Genomic DNA, 21,874 nt, shown 5'->3' with positions numbered 1-21,874 from the left:
AATTTTGAGGTTAGGTGGAGTAATTTTGAGGGTGCAAACAAGCTAGGACCCCAAAAGCTCATGCTGACAGTGAGGTTTTTCTTGTAAGTGTATGCTACTTTTTATAAGATCTTAGTCTGCTCTTGCTTAAAATTTCTTACTACTCGAACATTTAAGATGCAAGAAAACCTTCTAAATTTGAATTAATGGTGCAGGGTAAATACTGCAGGTATGCTGATGCTGCTTTAGAGCTAAACAAGTAGTTCCTTACACAGGTAACTTGTAGAGTGCCAGGTCCACTGATTCCTTGGGATGGATGGATGGACAGCAGGCAGGGAGTTACAATGTCTTTCAAATTGCTTAAAATACTTGGTTTTTTACCCCTCTGAATCCTTTATTTTGGTAGAGATTGTTATACTTGCCAGGGAATGTGATATCACGGTTCTTTTTCCCTCGAGTGCATAGTTATGGCTCGAAAAGGGGAGAAAATTCTGTCCAGCTTGCAGAAGTTATTTCTGGAGAGATGAGGCTGAGGAGGTTGGTTAAACTGGGCAGGTTTAATGTCATCAGTCCTATGGCCTGAAGTTTATTTTGAAACATTATTTCTCTCAGTTTTCATGCAGGGACCTTTTAACTGGTAGCTTAATGCTGGTACAAGCATTGGTACATAAAAACAAATCAGATCAAATTCTGTTTATTTCAAGCCCAAATGGGATGGGTTTTTTGAGCTTTAGTCTGACTAGGATGAGATGTTGGTAAATATTTAAAGTCCTGTTTTAAATTATGCAGGAAGAGTTGCACAGACACAAATTTCTCTGTATGAATACACCATTAAAACTGTTCATTAATATAGTATTAATGATCACTTTGTTAAATTTTTGTCTCATGTTTCCTCATTAAAAAAAGAAGCTCAGAAAGAGCTGTACCAGGCCTGTGATGAAAATGTTGGTTAATGAAATGACTGTATTATATGATTAGATGGAGAAATTAGGGTTGGATTTATATAACTTTTAATAGACTACACTTGAGATGATTGTCTCGTTCTGTTGCATGACAGCATCAAAAACACCTCCTAAAACAATTCTAGTGATGAGTCAGCAAGTGATTTTCTTAGGTTTGCTTTTGGAGTATAACAAATTCTAGTTCATATGTCGCTGCATAAAAATGCCTTGGTTATATTGAAGGTATAAACCAAGTCCTGTGCCAGGAGCTGTGAAGCCACCCGGGTACAATTTAGGGATCTGTTGGGTTTGGGTGTTGGAGTCTCCCTTGGTGGGCAGCAGTTGGCTGAGGGAAGAGTATTTGAAGCATTAAATGTTTAACTGTTCTTTCCCCTTTGAATCACAGATGTTCCAGTTTGTTTTGACTGTTGGAGTTGTTTGTAGTTTGAACCAGATTACATTTCTAGTTTTTTAAAAGCCCTGGAGGCCATTAAAGTGGGCACACACTGCCACACGTAGAAGTGATGTGCGTATAAATCACTTTCTGTGTAAGAAAACGATGGTCTGTGATTGCTGTGGAATTTGGCTTTCAGTTAAGCTTTGAAATTTATGAATGTAGATGGCTGGGAGTCGTGTAAACAGCAAGTTCCATTGGAATAAACCACCTAAAGTCTGGAAAAAAAAAATCCAGTGATTGGATTATTGTGTGTGCAGCATGTGGCAGCAGCCTGCACTTCAGAAGAGATGATTTCCCAGATTTTAGGAATTCTTTTCTCTGGCTCAGCTCCCCCTCTTAGTTTGTTGTGTCTCCATGCAGCCAAGCTGAGGATTTAGCAGGAGCAGGGCTGGACACTGCTGAAAAAGCTTTGCTGGTGGGAGGGTGGAGGAGAGCAAAGAATTGTCCAGAATGACCCTGGGAGAACAGGAGATAAATGGGAGTGGGGGCTGTGATGTACTGGGCCAGACTGACCTGCTTTTATCCACATGCCAAGAGTGGTGTTTTTCAGTCCTCTTTGTCTATTTTGTCAGTTAATTCAGCAACTTGTTTAACTTCTTTCTGTCCTAATATCTCTGTCCCGAATGTTTGGGTGCTATTCAATTACAGCTGGAGGTGGAAGTTTATAGAAACTTCCAGGTGCTGTGAAATGCCAGCAGCTCAGGCCTTTTTATTGGGAATCCTTTTATTTTCTGCAAATTAAATTTCTCATTTTAGTGTCATTTTCTTCGCTGTCTTGTTAGGTCCTTTTTTTTTTTTTTTTTTCCGAGAGTATCCAGATGCAAAATATCTGAAAAGCTGCAGGAAGATAATATTGGGGGAAGATGTTTTGTCTTAGGTTTGTTACGGAGAGTTTCAGGCACGGGAATAGCAGAATTGATGATTTTTGTGTATTTTCCTACACTTGAGCAGTTTCAGTTCTTTGTGCCCTCAGGTACACTTGGTCTTGTGTAACTCCTCAGTTTAGCAGAACTGTGGAGAAGTAATTCTTGGTTTGTTTTTTTTTTTTTTTTTCCCTTGTGTGAGGGGTGGGTTTAGAAGGCAAACCAGCCTTTGCCTGGGGCTTGTATGAACTGATGCAACTCCTCAGCCCTCACCATGGGTTTAAACTGGTCACAGGATGGGGAGCAGTTTGTGATCACCTCCAATGGGAATTGGGAGAAAAGTGTGCTGTTTACAGTTTCAGAGCTTAAAGTTCTTTGCTAAAGGTGTAGGAAGGAACCAAGGTGGGAGTTGGGATGCAAGGTAGAGTTTCTGACTCCCAGGACATGGGTGTTTTTGAATTTTAGTATCCTGATGGATTTTAATATGAATTTATTTATGGTATTGAATATAAATAGTTCTTTAACAAAGATCCTTCTCTTTTATTTTTAGTATATTTTTGGGGAGTTCAGCCCTGATGAATTTAATCAGTTCTTTGTGACTCCACGATGCTCTGTTGAGGTAAGATCAACTTTAAACTTGTTTTGGAAATAACATTTGAAAGCTCCATCTCTTTGTGTGAATTTGAAATACAACAGTACAGATATTTATCATTCACTTGGCTTGCTAATTTACAAACTGAATATTATATTCAGGGGTCTCCTTTCCATGTATGTGGATATTAAGTCAATTTTTAGACATAAATTAATGATTCCACCTTCTGCTTGTCACCTTTCAGAGCTGGACTAGCTGGCATTAGTGGTGGGATGTTGACAATGAATTTTCCAGCCCTGGACCTCAGCTTTGGTGGCTTTTTTTAAGGGGTGGATGCTGAGAACTTTGCCAGCAGAGTTCTTGGTTGTAAGGTGGGGCTTTAAAGTCTTGGGAGCCTTTGGAAGCACAGGGATTGTATTTCTGGCCAGGTGGAGCAGTGCTGACCCTCAGAGCTGCGCTCACAGGGAAGGCTGTGTGTGAGGCCTGAGAAGTGCATCAATAATGAATTAATTAGTGACAGAGAGAACCACAGAGTGGGAATAGTTGTCTTTGTGTGTTGGAGTTCATTACATACTCACAGAGTATTGTGGGCCCTTATTCTCTGTAGCTCTTGGTAGAGAATGATGAAACATTTTCCTTTGTAGGGGGAAGAGTTTTATCCCATTGTCCTCAGCTCCAGACTTGAAAAGTAATTTTCCTCTGGGTCAATTTCCATGTATTTCCTCCAGACATTTCCATTCAAACATTTCAGTCATGCTTCCATCCTGCCCTCTCAACATAAAGGAAACACTCAAGCTGTAGATGGGGAAATCCTTTTGTCACAGTTTACAAACCATTGTCAATGCGACTTCGTTTCCTGTAGCTTAATTTTCCAAGGATAATTAGTGTAATAAACTGCTGAACAATGAAAGGGCACGAAGGGAATGGGGTGGAGTGAGGGAAGTTCAGAAAGGAAAAAGAGCATTTCTGCTTTTTTGGGAGTAGAGCTGTGTGTCTCTGGGGTGTGGGAAGCAGAAGAGATCTTCAGGTAATACCTGTTGGCTGTGATGATCCTGCTGTTCCCCCACCATAAATGCAGTCAGAGCAGTGGGACATTTTTATCTCATCTAGTGTCACCTGAAGTTCCCCATCAGCTGTTCCACCTCTTACACTTTGGGGATGATGGAAATGTCATTATCTTGGCTTCTGTAAAGCTGTTCTCAAAGTATGAATCTGCAGCACAAGACCCAGTGTGAACTTCATTTTCTCAGTGTACCACTTACTGGTGAGCTGTCAAAATAAAGAGCTGTTGAACGATGCTCCTTAAATTTGTCCTTGATCTGGTTCAGTTCAATGTTTTAATTACCTGGATGATGAAATAAAAAAATGATGCTTATTAGTTTTACACTAATTGGTGTAAAAAAATTGCTCTGAAAAAGGCAGGGTGAAATTCAAGAAGGACGAGCCAGAGATGATAATGCTGCAGTGATGTTTGACACACATTGTGTTGGGGACAGTCCCCACATGTGCTGCTGTCCCTCTGAGGTCCCTTAACCACACACCCAAGGGGAACTCTGGCAAGGGAGTAGTTAAAGCTAAAGGGAAGTACAGGTTTGGATATTAGGGAAAAGTTTTTTACAGGAAGAATAATAAAGGGAATTGTCTGCCCAGGGAGGTGGTGGAGTCACCAACCCTGGCTGTGTTTAAATAAAGACTGGATGTGGCACTGGGGCCATGGTTTAATTGAGGTGTTAGGGCTGGGTTAGACTCAATGATCTTGAAGGTCTCTTCCAACCTAGAAATTCTGTGAATTCTGTTGTCTAAAATGTCCCTTGTACATGTGACATTTTTGGCACATGTTGTTTCTCATGCATGTTGGCTGGGATGGTTCACATGAGCCAGCTCTGAACAAGTCACCTTTGCAAAAGTGCTGTTGATTATTCAGATATGTTGGGAACCAAGAGACTGTCTACTTTTAAAAAAAATCTTTATATTCTCTGAAGGTCTTTTCTTTGGATAAAAACAAAAATTGCAAGGTTTATCATAAACTGTTTCTTATAGACATTTAAAGTAATTTTTTAAATCTAATTAAAATTATATTGAACCTATGTTCAAAATTAATATGGAGCTTGACCCACTGATTCTTATTTTTGACCTGAAAAGATGATATATCAAGACATTTCGAGGCTCATAAATGGATTTACAGCATGTGGGATTTTATATTCTTTTGCAGTGGAATTTCAGGTATATTTTTGGTGTTTCTGATGCACTGGTATGTGCAGTACATTAAGAAGACAATATATGAGTATCTGTAGCTTTAGGGAATTGAAAGCTTCAATAAAGCAATCTTTTGTTACACCTTTGGAGTTAGTATTTGGAATAGCATTGAATAGCTGCACTCGGTGTTGTATCTCCCCCTGCAGAGCTCCACATTCTCCAGGGGCTGCTGGAATGCAGTGTGGCAGTGGCACAGGAGAAACCTGAGCTGCTCAGGAGGTTGAGGGGCAGATGAAGGGGGTCAGGAATTGCCCACCTGTAGTCCATAAAATGATGCCAGTGTTTATACAGATACATTTACAAACCCTGTGCTGTGGGTACATGATGGTTATGCTGATCAATGTGTTCAAGAATCCAGCTTAGCTGAGACATTTCAGGGCCACACTGGAGCAGGATGAGAGTCAAGAGATTGAGGTTGGTGACTGTTGGCTGTGTAAATGTTTGTTTCATCCTTTCTCAATCTGATCTATCTTCAGCTTTTGTCTAAAAAGTGAGTATGTTCCTCATCCTAAAATGAACTGATGAAGAAAGATGCTGCTGCTGGGAGGTGAATTGTTTGAGAAGTTGGTGAGCCTGTAGTGTGTAAGCAAGATAATCTTTATCTTGCAGTACTTGTGGTAATCTGCAAGGACGCCTGAAGCAGTGTGGGATTTGATAAATATAGAAGCATTGAGTTAGTTCAAGGCATCCTCTCCGAAAATCAAATCTCAATGATGATTTATTTTTAAAGTATTTCTAAAGGATTTGGATGTTTTATATGAAACTGATATGAAATGTTCCTAGATTTGCTTTGCCTTTAAATAAGTTTCATTTCTTTTTTGTACAGCTCCCCCCATACAATGAAACAGTTTCATGTGGTATTAAATCCACAGGTAAGTTTCATGATGGTAAGAAATCAAGAATTTTTTTTTTTTTTAAACTTCAAGATTGTGACACTTTCCTGAGATTAACTGTAACCTCTCTTTAAATATAATTGTTAGAACTTGTTCAGTACTTCCACAGGCATACATTAGGCAGGTTGTTTTTTTATAGTTTACTGAATGTTGTCTGTGAGAGGTTTTGAAAATCCTGCATTGAACTTCAGCTAATTACAGTGAGCATCTCATTCCTCCTTCATCTGCTACCACACACTTAGAGTCCTGTGGAAACACTGTAGGATGTAGCTGTGAAAATGAGGGGGGCTGAAGAGCCACAGCATGAGTGTTTTCTAACAATTGCAGCAAGACTGCTCTGCAAGCAGTGCTCTGTTCTGTGCTCCCTCTGACTCTTGTTTCTGCCTGGCTTGGCTGGTTTTCTGGAGAATCCTGGTTTGGTTTTTTTTATATCTCTTGATGGAAGTGTGACTTGATGTAAAAATAAATTACAGAGTTCCCCTTTTAGAGCTGTAACACTCTGAGGTCTCCTCTGCCTCAACCCATCCCTCTAACAGCCTGACCTTACTTTGGAGTTGCAAGAAGTGGACAGATAGGTAGGAGCTGCCCTGGGATCCTCACTCTAAATAATTTTAACCAAACTTCCACAGTATTTTAAGCAGCAGATAAATTAGTTTTTGGTTTCCTCCCTGAACCAGAGGAGACCAAACAAGCTGAGACTTAGATGTATATGAAAATTACTCCATATCTCCTTAGAAAATCGTGAAAATATCTGACTGAACATTTCTCAGAAATGCTCAATGAGGACCATAATGTGTATGTTAATAAACATTGGTGTTTAATAACACCTGGTCATTGTGTTGAGAGATTTTGGCCTTTCTTTTAAAGATAAACAAGATAGGCGGTCAGAAAGGACCCCAGGTCTCACTTGAGAGCAGATCAGCAGCACTTCTGACAATTCAGGAGTTTTATTTAGTACAGAACCAATTTTAGGGCCCTGAGTAGTTCCAAGTAGGAGTCAGAAAGGTTCTTTAAAAAGACCACATGGTGTGAATTGTCTGTTGGTGACAGGGACATCCAGTCACCTATTGCTTTGTCTAACTAGATTTAAGTTTTGTTCTTTCAGCCTGAGATTTTAATGTTCACAAGCCATACAGAAAGATGGTTTGTACAAATGTCTTTCAGATCATTCCTAGACCTTGAGAGAACCCCTCCCAGCCCTGAGATTAGGTAATGACAGCAAATTAGGTTTTGCTTGAGAAATGTCATTAACAAGCTTGCACTGTACTGTGCATGCACATTATCACTGTGATGGTGCATAGGGAGCTGTGCAAACTAGACTGGAATGCTTGGTTATGCAAAATATTTATATTTATGTATAATGACACACATCATGTTACCATTCCCCAGAGTCTTCATTTTTTCCTGTACTTATCTTTAGTGTTTAACTTTATTACAGAATCAGAATATCTGTTAATACCTACTAGGAGTAATCAAATCATGGCTTAAGCTCTAATATGCAGAACTCTGTTCACACTAATTAGTGCTGTGCATTCACAGATTTTGGGGTTGTACACAGACTGTCCTTGGAGCATCTGTTGGTGCTTGTTTCAATATGTGTGCCATGTTGTTCATGGCACAGAGATCTGTTTCAGTCCATTCTGAAATAGAGCTGTGAACTAGATTGAAACAAAGATGCCCTGAAGCAAAGTGGAAAGTCAAAACAAATAAGAAAAAAAAATTGCTTCTTATTTTTCTTAAATGAACTTGACACAATGAACTTACAGCAAATGAGCTTCTGCCAGTCATTCCATAGACTAACTGTACAGTAGCTACTGGTATTTAGTATTCTAATCCTGCTGTAAGGTGCAAAGATTAATTGCTCAGCTGTTTTCCTAATTTGTGTGTTAAATGCTACAACATCAGTTGTGCTCTTGGCAGGTTTTCAGCCTATGGTGTTCATTGTGCCATAACTGTAAGGGATGTGTTCTGCTTTCTGCTCCCCACTAGCCCTGAGTGGGCTCTTGTGATTGTTTAGTGTACAATAAACTGATAAATTCACCAAAACTGGAAAAAAATGTTCCCTTACATGATGTTTTTTGCCAGGTTAGCTTTGGGTCACACAAGTGCTAGGAGTTTACTGGGGAGAGAGGAACAGGACAGGGATACAGAGGTCACAGCTTTTACCTTGGACTTGCCCATGGAGGGAAATCACATTCTTTGTTTTGAGACAGTTACTATTTTTTTTAAACTTGGATTTTGGAAAAGAAGTAGTCCTGGGTTATTTGAACTGGTAGGGACTTGAAATGTGCCCAGTAATTCATTTGTATCAAGGCTGGAGGAATATTGAGTGTCACCAATTGTTGCCTGTGCTTTGTGCTGTTGTAACAAAGGGTAGAAAGAACCAGCTCTTGATTCATCCTGAGCTGAGGAGTCACTCCATAAACAGACGAACTAATGAGGAATGGTTTTGTTGTGGATTTTTATCCCTTAAAGCCCCCCAAAATTTGGCATTTGCATGCAGATGCAGCAGTGGCTGCTTTGGAGCTGTGTGTGCACAGGCAGCTCAGGCTCTGTGGCAATTCCAGCCCCTGGGACAGGAGATTGTCCCAGCCCTTCCTTCTCCAGTGCAGGTCAGGCACAGCTTCCCCCTCCCTGGCTCCAGGCTGCTGAGGTTTTAAAAATAGGAACTTCAGCCCTCTCCTCTGGGTGATGATGGCTCGTGGTGATTGCAGAAGTGGCTGGTGAGTGGCAGAGAGGGTGTTAAAAATGCTTTCTCACAGGCAGAGGGGAAAAAATGAGAAATTTGGAATTCACTCCCTAAGAAGATTCAGAGAAACCAGATGTGTGTGGAATTTTTATCCCCCCCCTTTTTTTTTTTTAATTTTTAAAAAGTCTTCTTTAGTCGGTCTGGCAGCAAGATTGAAATTGATATGTGATGTGTTTGCTTCTCATTTAGTCAGGTTAATAGATCAAAGCAGAAAAGCAATTAACATCTTTATAATTTGTTCATTAAATCATAGTATGTTGGTATTGCATGGGTAAGTCAGACCTCAACACACATTGAATGTTTGTTAGTCTTCATTTGATATTAAAAAAATGCAGCTTCTTGTTCCTTTCACATTTTTTAAAGCTAAAATATTTGCTAGCAGATTTACTAGAAAATATCCAGAATTTCAAAACTTTTATACTGACAGTCATACATCAAAATTTTCCCTACTAGATTGTTTTCCCATAGGATTATTTCCTTAGGTGTGTGAATAAATTATTTTCTGGGAACTGTTGGTTGTTTTTTGTTGTGTTGAAAAAAAATTCACTTCTTTTTTAGTGGGTCTGTGATGTACTTGAAAGTATGTATCTGTTGACATGTCATGCATAATGTAAGTTGCACAAAATCTTAAAAGTTTAGTGCTGCATCCACTGAATTCCTTTGGAACTAATACCGGTGGTGTTTGGTTCTGTAGTAAGTCTTAAAAATTGGAAATGTGTGTTTTAGCCCCCATCATTGGGGAAACACAAAATATTAAAATGTGATGTCTTTGAAACAGTAACATACATATCATAAAGACCTGCAGAGCTTTAAAATATCAGCTTACCTTCAAAATTCCTGAAACTGTTTCATTAATTTTATATCTTTACTGGATAGTTACAGAAATAGTTGTAGCTGAAGTATTCAGTGTTGCCAGTTAGCACACATACATTATAATAATAAATAAATTCCAGGAAATTGCAGAACTTGGTGCTTGAAAATATTTTGTGATACTGCAGCCTGCCATGAGAATATTTGAGTGTTTCTTTAGTTCCAGGGCAAATAAATAAATCAATTAAAAAAAAAAAAAAAAAAAAAAAAAAAAAAAACCACCACCACCCTGTTCACAAGCTTTCAAAACCCCTATGTACAAGTTGAATGCTGATTTATGTTGAGGAACGTGTTGTATTTTTTGTGTAAAATACATATATGGACTCATGTCATTACTCTCACATAGTAATAAATTTAGTTGTGATAAAATTCAAGAAGTTATAAATGAGCCAGGAGGCCCAAAAGTTTTAATTGTAGTTTTCCATGCAATTAATAAATATATTTTTCAGTTATTAAGGAGTAGGGTAAATGAGCATGATAAATGACACCAGGAAAACCAAACGCAGCCCCTCAAAAAGTAAACTTCACTTATGAGAAAGTTAAAAATGCAAAGACTTGGATTTTCGAATTGTCAGTTGAACAGACTGGCTTGAAAAAAGCATGGAATTAAGTATTACACCATATTTTATAGGCAGTTATCCAGTAATTAATGCAGATTATTCCTATGAACATTGGACTTCAATAGTTTTTCTGCAGAGCTGAATTTAATAGGGGTTATGTGCAGGAACTGTGCAGTGATTTGGAAATTATAGAACTCCAGTTAAGAAAAACTGAATCATGCTCTGCTGTCTTTAAGAAAATGATCTTTTGAAAGTTGTCATGGTTGAGAATGAGACTTGCTTTTGTTTGGGGGAGTATACTTTGTTTTCTGAGTTACAGGAAAATAGGAGAGTGTTTTTCTTGCTTTTAGAGCTTTTTGATGGAGTGTGATTCTCTAATTGAGATTTGCTTTCTCTTGTCCAGGGGAAGAGTATCAGAGAATTGAATTTGGTGTTAATGAAGTTATCGAGACTCAGTCATCTGTCCTAAATAACACCGACTACAGTATTTCGAGTACTCTGAATCCTCAGGCTCCAGAATTCATTCTCAGCTGTGCACCTGCTCAGAAAACCCCAGAAGATGCTCTCAGCGACACAAACTACAACTCCATTGACTGCCAGTTCAGTGACCCCACCCTGGCTCTGGACAGCGGCTCCAACGCTGAAAACGACGGCTTGGCCGGAGGCCTCGGGCAGAGGGAGAGGAAAAAGAAGAAGAAAAGACCCCCTGGATACTACAGTTACTTGGAAGACGTCCCCGACGGCGTGGCCGCCCCGGAAGCGCTGGTGAACGGCCACGCCACGGCCGCGGGACTCAACAGCCTGAGCGCGGAGGACGCCGAGCTGGCGGGGGACCTGCCCTCGCTGGCCACGCCGAGGACTTGCGGCAGCCCCGCCAGCTCCGTGGACTTCCTGGCGGGAGCCGCGTGTGCCGAGCCCGGCGCCGCAGCCGCCGGCAGGACTGGCGGGCAGGCCCCTTCGGAACAGTTCTGCCTCCCCGCGGAGGCCGGCACACAGAGCCCGCTAAGGACAGCTGGTGTCCAGCCCTGCGCTGGCACCCACACTACTGAAACTCTGGGCGTTACCAATGGACAAACACTTGAATCCTCTGGGGAGGACACAGCTGCCAATGGGGTAGAATTGCACACTGTGGAAAGCTCTGACTCAGACCAAGCTAAGCCTGAGGAAGCTTCACCTACTACTGAGGCGACGGTCCCGCTTGCAGGATCGGTCCCTGTTAACCAGCCTGCAAAATCGTGGGCTAGTCTTTTTCACAATTCCAAGCCCTCTGCTTCCACCTCTGTGGTGTATGTTGAGACTAAGTATACCCCTCCTGCCACATCTCCTCTGGTCCCTGAAAAACAGGTTGAAGTCAAAGAGGGACCTGTTCCAGTTTCAGAGGATCCCGTAGCCATAAAGATTGCAGGTATAGTTAATACACAAGTGGATGTTACACTGGCAGGGTATTAACTCCGCTTGTAAACAGGAGTGTGCAATATTGATAGAGAACATTCCTCTGGTAATGGGCTGGCTGTTCAAACACTGCATGGAGGATGTCATTTGAATAAGCCAGTTTGAATCCCCCTGAGTAAACATTCCAACCAGGCATTGCCGTGTCATTATCCCAGATACAAGGGAGCTGTTGCTGCTTGTCAAACAACTTGTCAAACAGTCTGTGGAAGTGATCAGTGGTTTCAAATAGGCTGTGTGCTGTTATAAAAAGGAGAATATGTTAGGTTTGTTCAGAAAATGATGTGTTATATTATCCAGTATTTACAATTTTGTAGTGTATTGCATTACAAGAAGAGCATTCCTATATTTATACCGAAGTGGCTGAAATTTTTGGGCACTAAACAACAGTTAAAGTGTACTGGCTACACAGATCTTACTCCAGAAATTTCAATTCAGGAAATACTGTGTTTACTAATATGCTTTTTGAGGGGTCTGTCATTCGAATTTAACCATTATAAACAGTATTGCTTTATCCATAACCAATGCTGGCTGTTCCCAGTTCAAGAGTAACCCTAAGGAGCTTTCCAGAGGGAGCAGCAAGACAGGGGAAAAGTGATACAAAACCTTTGACTCCTGGTCCTGTCCTATTTGTGAAATGCTAGAAACTGCAGGAGGTTGGTTGTGAAGTTCTCCCAGCTTGGGTGCATTTTGTGTCACTGACTCACGAGTGTTGGAACCAAAGGAGTTATTTTAAATCTGTGAAGTGGTCCATGTGTGAAAAGGCTTTGTGCAGGGTCCTGCTGTTCATGCTACAAGCTCATTTACAGGTGCAATGCTGTTCTGAATGTGACAGCTTCAAGCCAAATTTCTATTCTGAACAGAAGCTGGCCTGGAGATGATGTTCAGAGTGTCCAGAATTGTGTGCTGCCTCTCCTCTCCTCTCCTCTCCTCCCCTCCTTACTCAGCAATGGTTTCATTACTCAGGATGGTCTGTTGAGAGAAAAGCTGACAGAATAATTTATATTTCAATGTATTTTCCACTTAGGTGTCACAAACACTGTATTAGAAATATATATATAGTTTTATATATATATATATATAAAAGCAGGTAATTACAGTCTGTATGAACTCATATGAAGAATGTTGTCTTAAAATCACAAGCTATCATTTGATAATGGTTTTTAACTTAAAATTATTTTGTGATCATTATAAAGCTACGATTGCTTGCTATAAATGGAAAAGGTTTTTTATCTTGTCCAAGTTGTTCCAGCTGTAAGTTAACTTTCTAGACTTTCACTGTTCCTGTACTATTTTTTGCCACCAGGTGGGAGCAGAGCTTTTTATTTTGTCTTCAGTGTAGTAAAACGCACGTGTAACTTTTACCCAGTTTTCTTTTGCACCTTCACTACTAGGTGCTATTATTGCTCCTTGGGCAGAGGAATAATCTGACTGTAGATAAAGGGAAGTTATCTGCTCATTGTAGCTGATGTAGGTAGGAACTATTACTGCAAATTTCATAGCACAGCAGCAAAAATGGAAATAAGATTAAACAAACGTGGTGCAAACATGGAAAATTCAGAGTTAATTTGTCTCGGATGATTTTGCTGGTGTGACCGTGATTGTAAATCCAGATTTACAAAAGAAATTCATGAAGAAGATGGTGATCCACAGTTCTGCCAAGACTAGTGATAAAGTGAAATTAATTCAGATTGTAAGAAAGTTGTTTCAATGTTATGCAGTGGAAGATTTTTTTCTCATTGTAAAGGCAGATAAATGCTAGAGCAAGGAGTTGTGAAAAATATCCAAGGTCTGGGGAGTTTTATAAACTTGAGAAATGCAGCCTTTTGTACATTCAGACTGCATTCTTACAGAAATGTTTTTGTTCAGGATCTCCAACAGAATTTTCCTGGGATTCTTTACTCATTGTCTGGATCTGAGGAGAGATCAGTGACAGAGACAATATTCTCCAAATCAGGGCCATAGCCAAGTGTTCAGTTCCTAACCTGTAACCCCCCTTTCTTGTCAGCATGGACACCATCATATCCACTGGACTTCTCTTTCATTAAACTCTGCACTTGCTTTGGTTAGGAAATCACCTTGTTTAAAAAAAATCGAGAGGTAATTGTGATAACAAAACCCAGTGAATGAACTTCAGCAAAATGCTTTCTGTTTACCAGCAGAAATACCTAAACATTTCCTCATTTCACAAATCAGTACCTCCAAAAGAAATGAGTTTCCTGACTGATGATATGAGCTTTCCAACAGGTTTTGAAATTCTTAACATCTTCTCACGGTTGTAAGTGTATTTTTCTTCTGATACACTTGTAAAAGTTCTTTTAGTTCCTGTGTGTTAGATGTAAGCTGGAAATGTGCTATTGAATGTAATTGCTGTACACAAACCCAGGTCTTTGTTAAAAGAACCCAAACTCCCAGGAATTGCTCTGGAGCCTGTTCCTTTGTGACCACAAGAGGATGCTAAAGGTCTTTAATATCTTCATTTAGCATGGTGCAAAAGTGGGGAGGAAAAGTGTTAATGTAAAAAGTTATTGATAGACACAAAAAAATAGAAACTTTTTCCATTACTTTTTAATTTCAACAGTGATGAGTTGTGTTAACAGAAATATTGTGTGTGAACACAGTTCAAATGTTGCTGCTCTAACAATACCTTCTGAAGTACTTCAGCAGTAATTCAGTAATGTATTTTAGCCCTCAATAGAAAAGTATCTTATTCTGCAGCTGTGCTACATCATCTTCCATTTTAGATTTCTTTGCTGTCTGCTCTTTCAGGGGGCACGTTCTTGATGTAATAGACGACTGAATTAAGCATTTTCTTTTTGTTTAGTCAATTTTGTTTGCTTAAACCTGACATTATCTGCAGGAAATACGATCTTACAGTTAGGGAGATAGCTTGGCAGTAGAAGGATGTGGATTTTGTTTGCAGTTCTGTCACCTCCTCTGCTTAGTTACAGCTTTGTACCTCTGATTTTGTACCTATATCGTGTTATTTTATCTTTATTTAGTTCTGTAGTGAGCAGCTCAAATTCTTTAAGCTTATAGCACATAAGAGCTTTAGAGCCCCTCACATTTATTACAAAAATAAATTACTCCACTGGTACACAATTGCTATATTTACTTGCAATTTATATTTTGTCTTGTAGACACCTTATTTTGCAAGTTTAAAGTGTGTGAGCTCCAATATTTTCTTTAAACAGTTCTTATTTAGGTATCTAAATAACAGGTCAGGATTCCTGGAAAAGCTCCCTTTGTTGCTCTTGGTTTCATAACTGGGACAGACTAATGTGCCGTGGTTTCTCAGTTTTGAACTTGGGCCATTGCTGAAGGTTTTGAAAGCAGGAAAGAGTAGGAATTATGTTATGTAAGGCTGTTATCTCGTAGATTTTGGAAGTGTTAAATAAAACAGCCTGTTCTGAAGATCAGGGGAACATTTGGCTGTGTGTTTGCACTGAGGTGATTTTGTTGTAAGATAATGGATGGTGGAACTTCTGAACCGAGACTGCTGCGTTGGCTTCATCCCTCTTCAAAATGTGGGAAATGCTTCACAAAACTGGTGACTAGCGATTGCAGCTAATGGCATTTTATATATCTCTATGTATCTATGTAGCAATATAAAAAAAATACCTGGATTTAGGAGAACAAACATCCAAATCAATAAGTCTTGTTTTGGAATGACAGCGATCAGGTTTGTATCAGCATCTCCTGATCTGAGTCCCGGGATGTCTTCAGAAGAAGAAAACGTGAGCAGTGGTTAAATGGAGTGGAAATCATTTGCTAAAGGTTCTGGGAATCTTATTCATTGATTTGCATTAGTGTGTACTGCTGCAGCAGATATTTGTTTAATGGCCACCAGAGTTTTGTTGATGCTCAATTTACTGTTTCTCATTCTGCAGAAATACTGGAAAATGTAAGACTAATACATAAACCAGTGTCTTTGCAACCCCGAGGGCTGATCAACAAAGGAAACTGGTGCTACATCAATGCTGTATCCTTCCCTGGGAAAAAATTAATGCTCTTAAGTTGATATTTTTATATTATATCTGTCAGAGTTTTTCTGGATTGTTCTGGTAAGTATTTTGTGGAAGTGTTTTGTTTTCCCAGATCCTGCTCTTGTGGTTAAAATGTTGAAGTGTAGCAGCCAGAAATCCAGGGGGATTTTGGATCAGTGAGCGTGGTGTGCAGGGCTCTCCTGCAGTCCTGTTTGCAGTTTGTTACCTGTGTCAAAATATTTCAGAACTATTAACTTTTCCTGACTGGAACCCTTGGAATTTCTAGCACTGTTTCCCTGTGACCTTGTGCATCCATTTAAAGGGTTATTTCTCTTCTGCACTTGAAATAACTGTTCTTACACTTGGGCTTTGTATTTTGGGTTTGTGCTGAGCAGGTTGGCACTGTCATATCATCTGTGTAAAGCAGCATTTGATTTAAATTATTCCTACTACACTTCTTACATATGGAAGATGGGCTTGCTCTTGATGAATTGGAGTTGGATTCCCCTGCCAAAATAGCTTTTACCTTGAGGAGCAGAAAGCACCCTCCCTCCATGCTATATTATTATATTAATAAAAATATAATAATTAAGAATTTTTTCTCCCATGTCAGCAAAGCTGACTGCAAGTGACTCTTGGGGTACTTCTAGTGCTGGTACTGCTAGTGAAAACTGTTAACATCAATTTCAAGACTGATCATGGCAGATCCTAATAAACTATTTCTAGGCCAGTGACTGTGCTTTAAATAAGCTTTTGTTGTGTTTACCCAGTTCTGTACTCATTTGGTTATATGCAATACACATCTTAGCTCCCATTTTTTAAACCTGAAAGTTTTACATTGGAATTTATTACTCAGTTTTTCTACACTATGCGGATGAAATTAATCTCTTTAGCTGTTGAGATTGGTCCCTGATTTTGTCATTTCCCTTTCCCTCCAGTTTTTTAGTGCATTTCCTCTGTTCCTTGCTCCACCAAGGTGTGATGCTTTTAGAGTATTATTCTGGAGTTTTCCAGGTTGCCCCCCAACTCTTTGCAGTGCAGCATCTCTCACATCTCAGCGGGTTTTGCTTTGGTTGCAGGGGTGACTCAGCACCTTTAAGTTTCAGCTGGTTTCTTCCTTTCTTCTCAGAAGATGTGTTCAGGTTCCTGCCAATTTTCAAATGGTTAATTCTCTAAAGTCTTTCCTATGAAAGTTCTTTTCCTCTCCTGCTCCTGGATGAAACGGTTCCTTACCCATTAATTAAAGTTTTTGCTGTGATCAAAATATCAGTGAAATCGCTGCATGTTACAAGATGCTGGTTTGAGGGGTTTTTTTAAATGTAACTTTGATTCATTATTGCTTAACATTGTGATCAAGCTTCATCCTCTTTTCCACTTAAATTCTTGGATTGATCTACCTAATAAAAATGCCACTCTGTTTTTCGTATAGTTTTGCATATAATTGACTATTTGATTAATACACAGATGCCATTTTCTGAATATTTCCTTAATGCCACTGCATAGACCCTGCAAGCCTTGGTTGCTTGCCCTCCAATGTATCATTTAATGAAGTCCATTCCAATGTATTCCAAATCGCAGAGGCCGTGCACCTCCACACCAATGCTAGACAGTTTGTAAGTAGCTTGGGGAAAAAAGGAATAAAAGTCTGGGATCTGACTGAACTCGTTCAGAAATACCTAACAATGACCGTTAGAAGTTGATACGTATCCAGAAGGTTTTTGTGTGGTTTTGGGTGACACTTTTATTATGAGATTGGTGTTTTCCGAGTGCTTGGTTTGTCAAGGAAGATAATTCCTATTGCCTTGGGAGTATCAGTTTTGTGTAGTGTTCAATGTGCAAAAATTAACTGTGAGAGGTGCAAGGAGCAGCCCAACACCTGGGTTTCACTGCAGGGATCAGGTGGATTTTTATGTCTGAGCTTACCCAGATTTCATGGTGATACTCTTTGATTTTGTTTTGGCAGTCAGAATGACAACTATCTAATTTTATTATTTGTTCTTCTAAGTCTTAAATTGCTGCTCATGTCCAGTTGCTTTCCTTCTGTTTCAGTGTTCGTTTAATGAATGAGTTCACTAACATGCCTGTACCTCCTAAAGCAAAGCAAGGTGAGTGGGAACAGAGGCACAAAGCAGAAAACAATGGGGAGAAGCCTTTGGGATAAAGATCTGCATGGGGGCAGGTGCTGCACCTTGGATTTTTTTCTTCTGTTTGATGAACCAAGTGTATGAGTGCAATAGGAACAGTTTTTGTTGAAGGTTCACTTGTGAAGATGCCTTCTAAGAATGTGCCCTTGCTAGAAAACCACTTGATACTCCTTATATTTTCCTCTGCTTCCTTCCTTAAATATTTCCAGCTGCTTATTTATCAGATTGCTCAATTCTGCTCCTTAAATCCTGATTTGGAATAAAATGGGGCCATAACAAGCTCCTTAAGCAGTTGGAGTTTGCCTGCAGGAATATTATCTTGGCTTCTGATTCCAGTGGGAAAACTTCAGACGTGTCTGATTTCTCCTAATACATATTAGAAGGCTCAGTGGTGATTATGTAGTGAGGAATAGCATATTTTTTGATGCAAATAAGTTACCTTAAAGGTTTCAGTTGTTTAATCTTGATTTTAAACCAAGTCTGTTGTATTGCAAACTTGTAGAAACAAGCACATTCCTGAAACTATTCTTTATGTAACATGATAAGGAAATATCAGGAGGAGCTGGTGGTTCCAGTGATTTCCAAGCAGTTCAGACATTTCTGTGGTTTCTTTCTGTAAAACAAATCTTCCTGGCTTATGCAACTTATTTTACTTGTAGGTCATTGCCTTGTGTAGTTTTCAAGTATAGTTCTGAGGCCTTGTGTTGCTGTTAAGTGGAACATTCTGTCAGGCTGTTCTTGGGGTTTTTATTCTGCAGTGAGCAAAAGTCATCAGTTAGAATTGCAAATACACAAAAGGTTTAAGGACATGTTCTTCAAGTACAAAAGAAATGCAAAAATTCAAATAGCACTGGAAATGTTCTTTTAGGATGGCTGTTGATATTCTTGTTAATCTTCTTAGAACTTTTCCTGACTGTTTGTAAGTTTACACAGGGTGATGCGTTTTAAAACAGCGTTTACAGATAAGAGTTGTGTCTTGCAACTTCTGAGCTCAAGACTCCAAAACTACAATAAAACTGTTAATAAAACCAGTGATGTGTGAAGAGACTGTTCAGGTATAATGTAAAAAAAAACCCTTTTATTTCTTATTACTCACGGTAATTCTCTTTCACCTTGCAGCTTTAGGTGATAAAATAGTGAGAGACATCCGACCAGGAGCTGCCTTTGAACCAACCTACATTTACAGGCTCTTGACGGTTATAAAGTCAAGTCTGTCAGAAAAGGTGGGACTGCAAATCCTTCACTTGTGGGACTGCATTGCAGGGCAGTCACAGTCCTTAAAACTCTGCAAAGCCAAACCTCAGGCTCTGCTCAAATGCCACTAAAATCAGCTCTTGGAGAGTTCATGGTAATAAAGCTTGACTGTCTTGAGACCCGAATTACAGGAAAATGTTAATTACAGGTTTGGCAGTTTGATATGTCAGAATAATGAAAAAATTGCTGTTGGAATGGAACATCTCTTTTTGTAATGAACTTACCAGTTGATTTACATTTAAGAAATGAGCAGTTGTTCATTTTTCTGAGCAGTACAGCTAAGACTGATGGAAGGTCCAGAAACTTCAAAATACCTGTTCAGGTTTAATTTCAATATAAAGGAAAGATAATTCAAGCTGTCCTTTGATTTGGCCTTGGTTTGACAGCAGCATTCAATAGCAGCTGTAAAAGAAATGGGAGAGGGGGAGAAATCCAGACATTAAATGAAATTTGTATTGAGAAAAATGCAGAATTCTTGTAGCCATCGTGGAGCTGATGTGTGTATTTACTTCTTAGCACAATTTGGGTTTAACTGGTTAAAAATTAGTTCATTTTATAATTAAATTTAAACTATTTGATATAACTTTAGACTGAGTAGTTGCTAGATTAATAGGAGGAAGCTGGATTCATTCAGTGTCATGAAGCTTCTGTTAAAAGAAAACCATGAAAATATCATAGAATTAATTGAAACAAATATTTTGTTCAGGGCAGGCAAGAAGATGCTGAGGAATACTTGGGATTTATCCTCAATGGACTACATGAAGAAATGCTGACCCTCAAGAAACTTCTCTCTCCACATAATGAAAGTTAGTAGATTTTCTTTTTTATAGCAAACAGTTCATTTCAAGTACTGCTTTTGTGTGGTGATTTCATAATACAAAGTAATGCTTGGAGTAGGTGTTGAGATAGGGATAGAATGCCATGGTTTAGAGGACTGGGGCATAAGCAAATAATATTTTGTTAAAATCTGGATACCTTGAGTCTCCATTCTGCCCAGTTCATGAGTGATCTGAAGAGTTAGTGGGTTTATATAAAAGCATCATGGTTCTGTCAGTACTCTAAAGGGCAGTAAGTCAGATCCTGGTTCTCCTAAACAACAGAAGGCAATATTACACATTTTTATTTGGGGCTAACTCTACTTGATCAGTCTTGTTTGTCATTTATAACCCCTGCAATGTCAGTGGGTTTTGACTCTCCATAGGAGTTCAAAAATATATCAGTGTCATTTTCACTGATCTTTAAACCAACTGTTAAGATCATTTTTTTCCTTCCTAATACAAACCAACTTACTAAATAATTTGAGAAGTCTTACTGACTTCTTGGAGGAGACTTTACTTTGAAAGGATTACCAGAATTTATATGCAGAGTAAAATGTTGGTTTAGTTTATAGAGGCTTTAGCTTGAACCCCCTTTACTAATAAAATCCTACAGTCCATAGCCAAGTAACAATTCAGATCACTAGTTCCCCAGTTTCTCTTCAGTAGGGTAAATTTTTTAGGGTATAAAGTCATACCATATTTTGTTCCTTAGCTGTGTTCAGTTTATAACCTCCTGACTTTGGCACTGGCTGGGAAAATATTTGTTAAGCCTCGGGTTCCCTGTAAAATACCTGTGCAGAAAAAGAGTTGTATTTAATAATGGCATAATTCTGTTTCTAGAATAACACTTGACTTTCTAATTTGCTACCCCATAAATTTACTACTAAAAATATATCAAACTTTGCTATTTACATACAGTCATCAGTGAGTTGCCTTCTGTTAACACATGGATGTGTCATGCTGGGAGCGAACCTGGAATATGCTTGCTCTCTTTTTTTAATTAACACTGATGCATGAAAACATTTTCTCCTCAAAAAATTATTTGCATTGGGGTTTTTTTTTCCTTTTGTGTTGGGGTTTCTTTTACCTTTTCATTGGGTTTTTTTTTGCCTTTTGCGTTGAGGTTTTTGCCTTTTGCATTGGGGTTTTTTTGCCTTTTGGGATTCTTTGCCTTTTGTATTGGGGTGCTTTTTGCCTTTTGCATTGGGTGTCTTTGCCTTTTTTATTGAGGATTTTTTCCTCTCGGATTGATTTTTTTTTTACCTTTCTGATCCTTTTCTCTGCCTGGATGTTTTATCTATCAAAAACCCCGCTGTGTTTTTTTCCCCTTGTCACTTGAAGAAGTGTCGGTGTCCAACGGCCCCGAGGCTCAGAGTGTCCCCAAGGAGGAGGAGCAGGAGGAGCAGGGGGAAGGCAGCGAGGACGAGTGGGAGCAGGTGGGACCTCGCAACAAATCCTCGGTCACACGCCAGGCTGACTTTGTCCAGACTCCAATCACTGATATTTTTGGTGGTCACATAAGGTACAGTGCTTTTACCTTCAAGTTCTTCACTTGCAGTGGCTGAATCTTTTTTTAAAATGTTTTTAAATGAACAGGCTGTTCTGAGATCCTAAGCCCTGAATTGCACGTGGAAAAAGAGTTTGGAATATTTGTGCTTGGAATATTGTCTTAAGAATTCCAAAACGTTTTAGAGCTAGCTAATTTTTATGACCTCTGAGGAGTCTCATCTCATGTTGTACATAAGGATACTGAGAGAAAATGAGGTTTACAGAGTTAAGACAGTAAAACAGTGAACTAAAACATAAAATTGTGAATTTTTGGTTATTCAGGCCCTTCATGCTTCTCAGAGAAAGCTGTGCTAAATAGTAAAGAAATGTTACAGGCAAAAGAAGTCTGGAAAAATGTAAATTGCTACAAGATGGTACTGGAATGAAAAGAATGTGGGATATCACTTATATGCAGGTCTGATACCAGACAAAGGCAGAAAGTAGAATCTGAAAGAGTATTTTTCGGAGAGGAAACCTCCTGACTTGTTTGGAGAGATGTATAATTTAAAATGAAA

The 21,874-nt window shown here is 39.2% G+C and overlaps 1 protein-coding gene across 1 annotated transcript in view; it reads left to right on the top strand.

Moving 5' to 3' along the window:
* USP10 (ubiquitin specific peptidase 10) overlaps window positions 1–21,874 on the top strand; it is a 46,599-nt gene that overhangs the window by 16,870 nt on the left and 7,855 nt on the right. Inside the window, exons 2-10 of the mRNA XM_066327520.1 lie at window positions 2,791–2,859; window positions 5,915–5,960; window positions 10,564–11,565; window positions 15,500–15,591; window positions 17,099–17,208; window positions 17,645–17,700; window positions 18,859–18,962; window positions 19,700–19,799; window positions 21,153–21,333. Of these exons, the coding sequence (XP_066183617.1) occupies window positions 2,791–2,859; window positions 5,915–5,960; window positions 10,564–11,565; window positions 15,500–15,591; window positions 17,099–17,208; window positions 17,645–17,700; window positions 18,859–18,962; window positions 19,700–19,799; window positions 21,153–21,333 (1,760 nt within the window). The remainder of the gene's footprint in view (window positions 1–2,790; window positions 2,860–5,914; window positions 5,961–10,563; window positions 11,566–15,499; window positions 15,592–17,098; window positions 17,209–17,644; window positions 17,701–18,858; window positions 18,963–19,699; window positions 19,800–21,152; window positions 21,334–21,874) is intronic.

The sequence above is a fragment of the Sylvia atricapilla genome, chromosome 12 (genome assembly GCF_009819655.1).
Source record: "Sylvia atricapilla isolate bSylAtr1 chromosome 12, bSylAtr1.pri, whole genome shotgun sequence".
Taxonomy (NCBI): domain Eukaryota; kingdom Metazoa; phylum Chordata; class Aves; order Passeriformes; family Sylviidae; genus Sylvia; species Sylvia atricapilla.
This window is presented reverse-complemented; position numbering and strand designations above follow the sequence as displayed.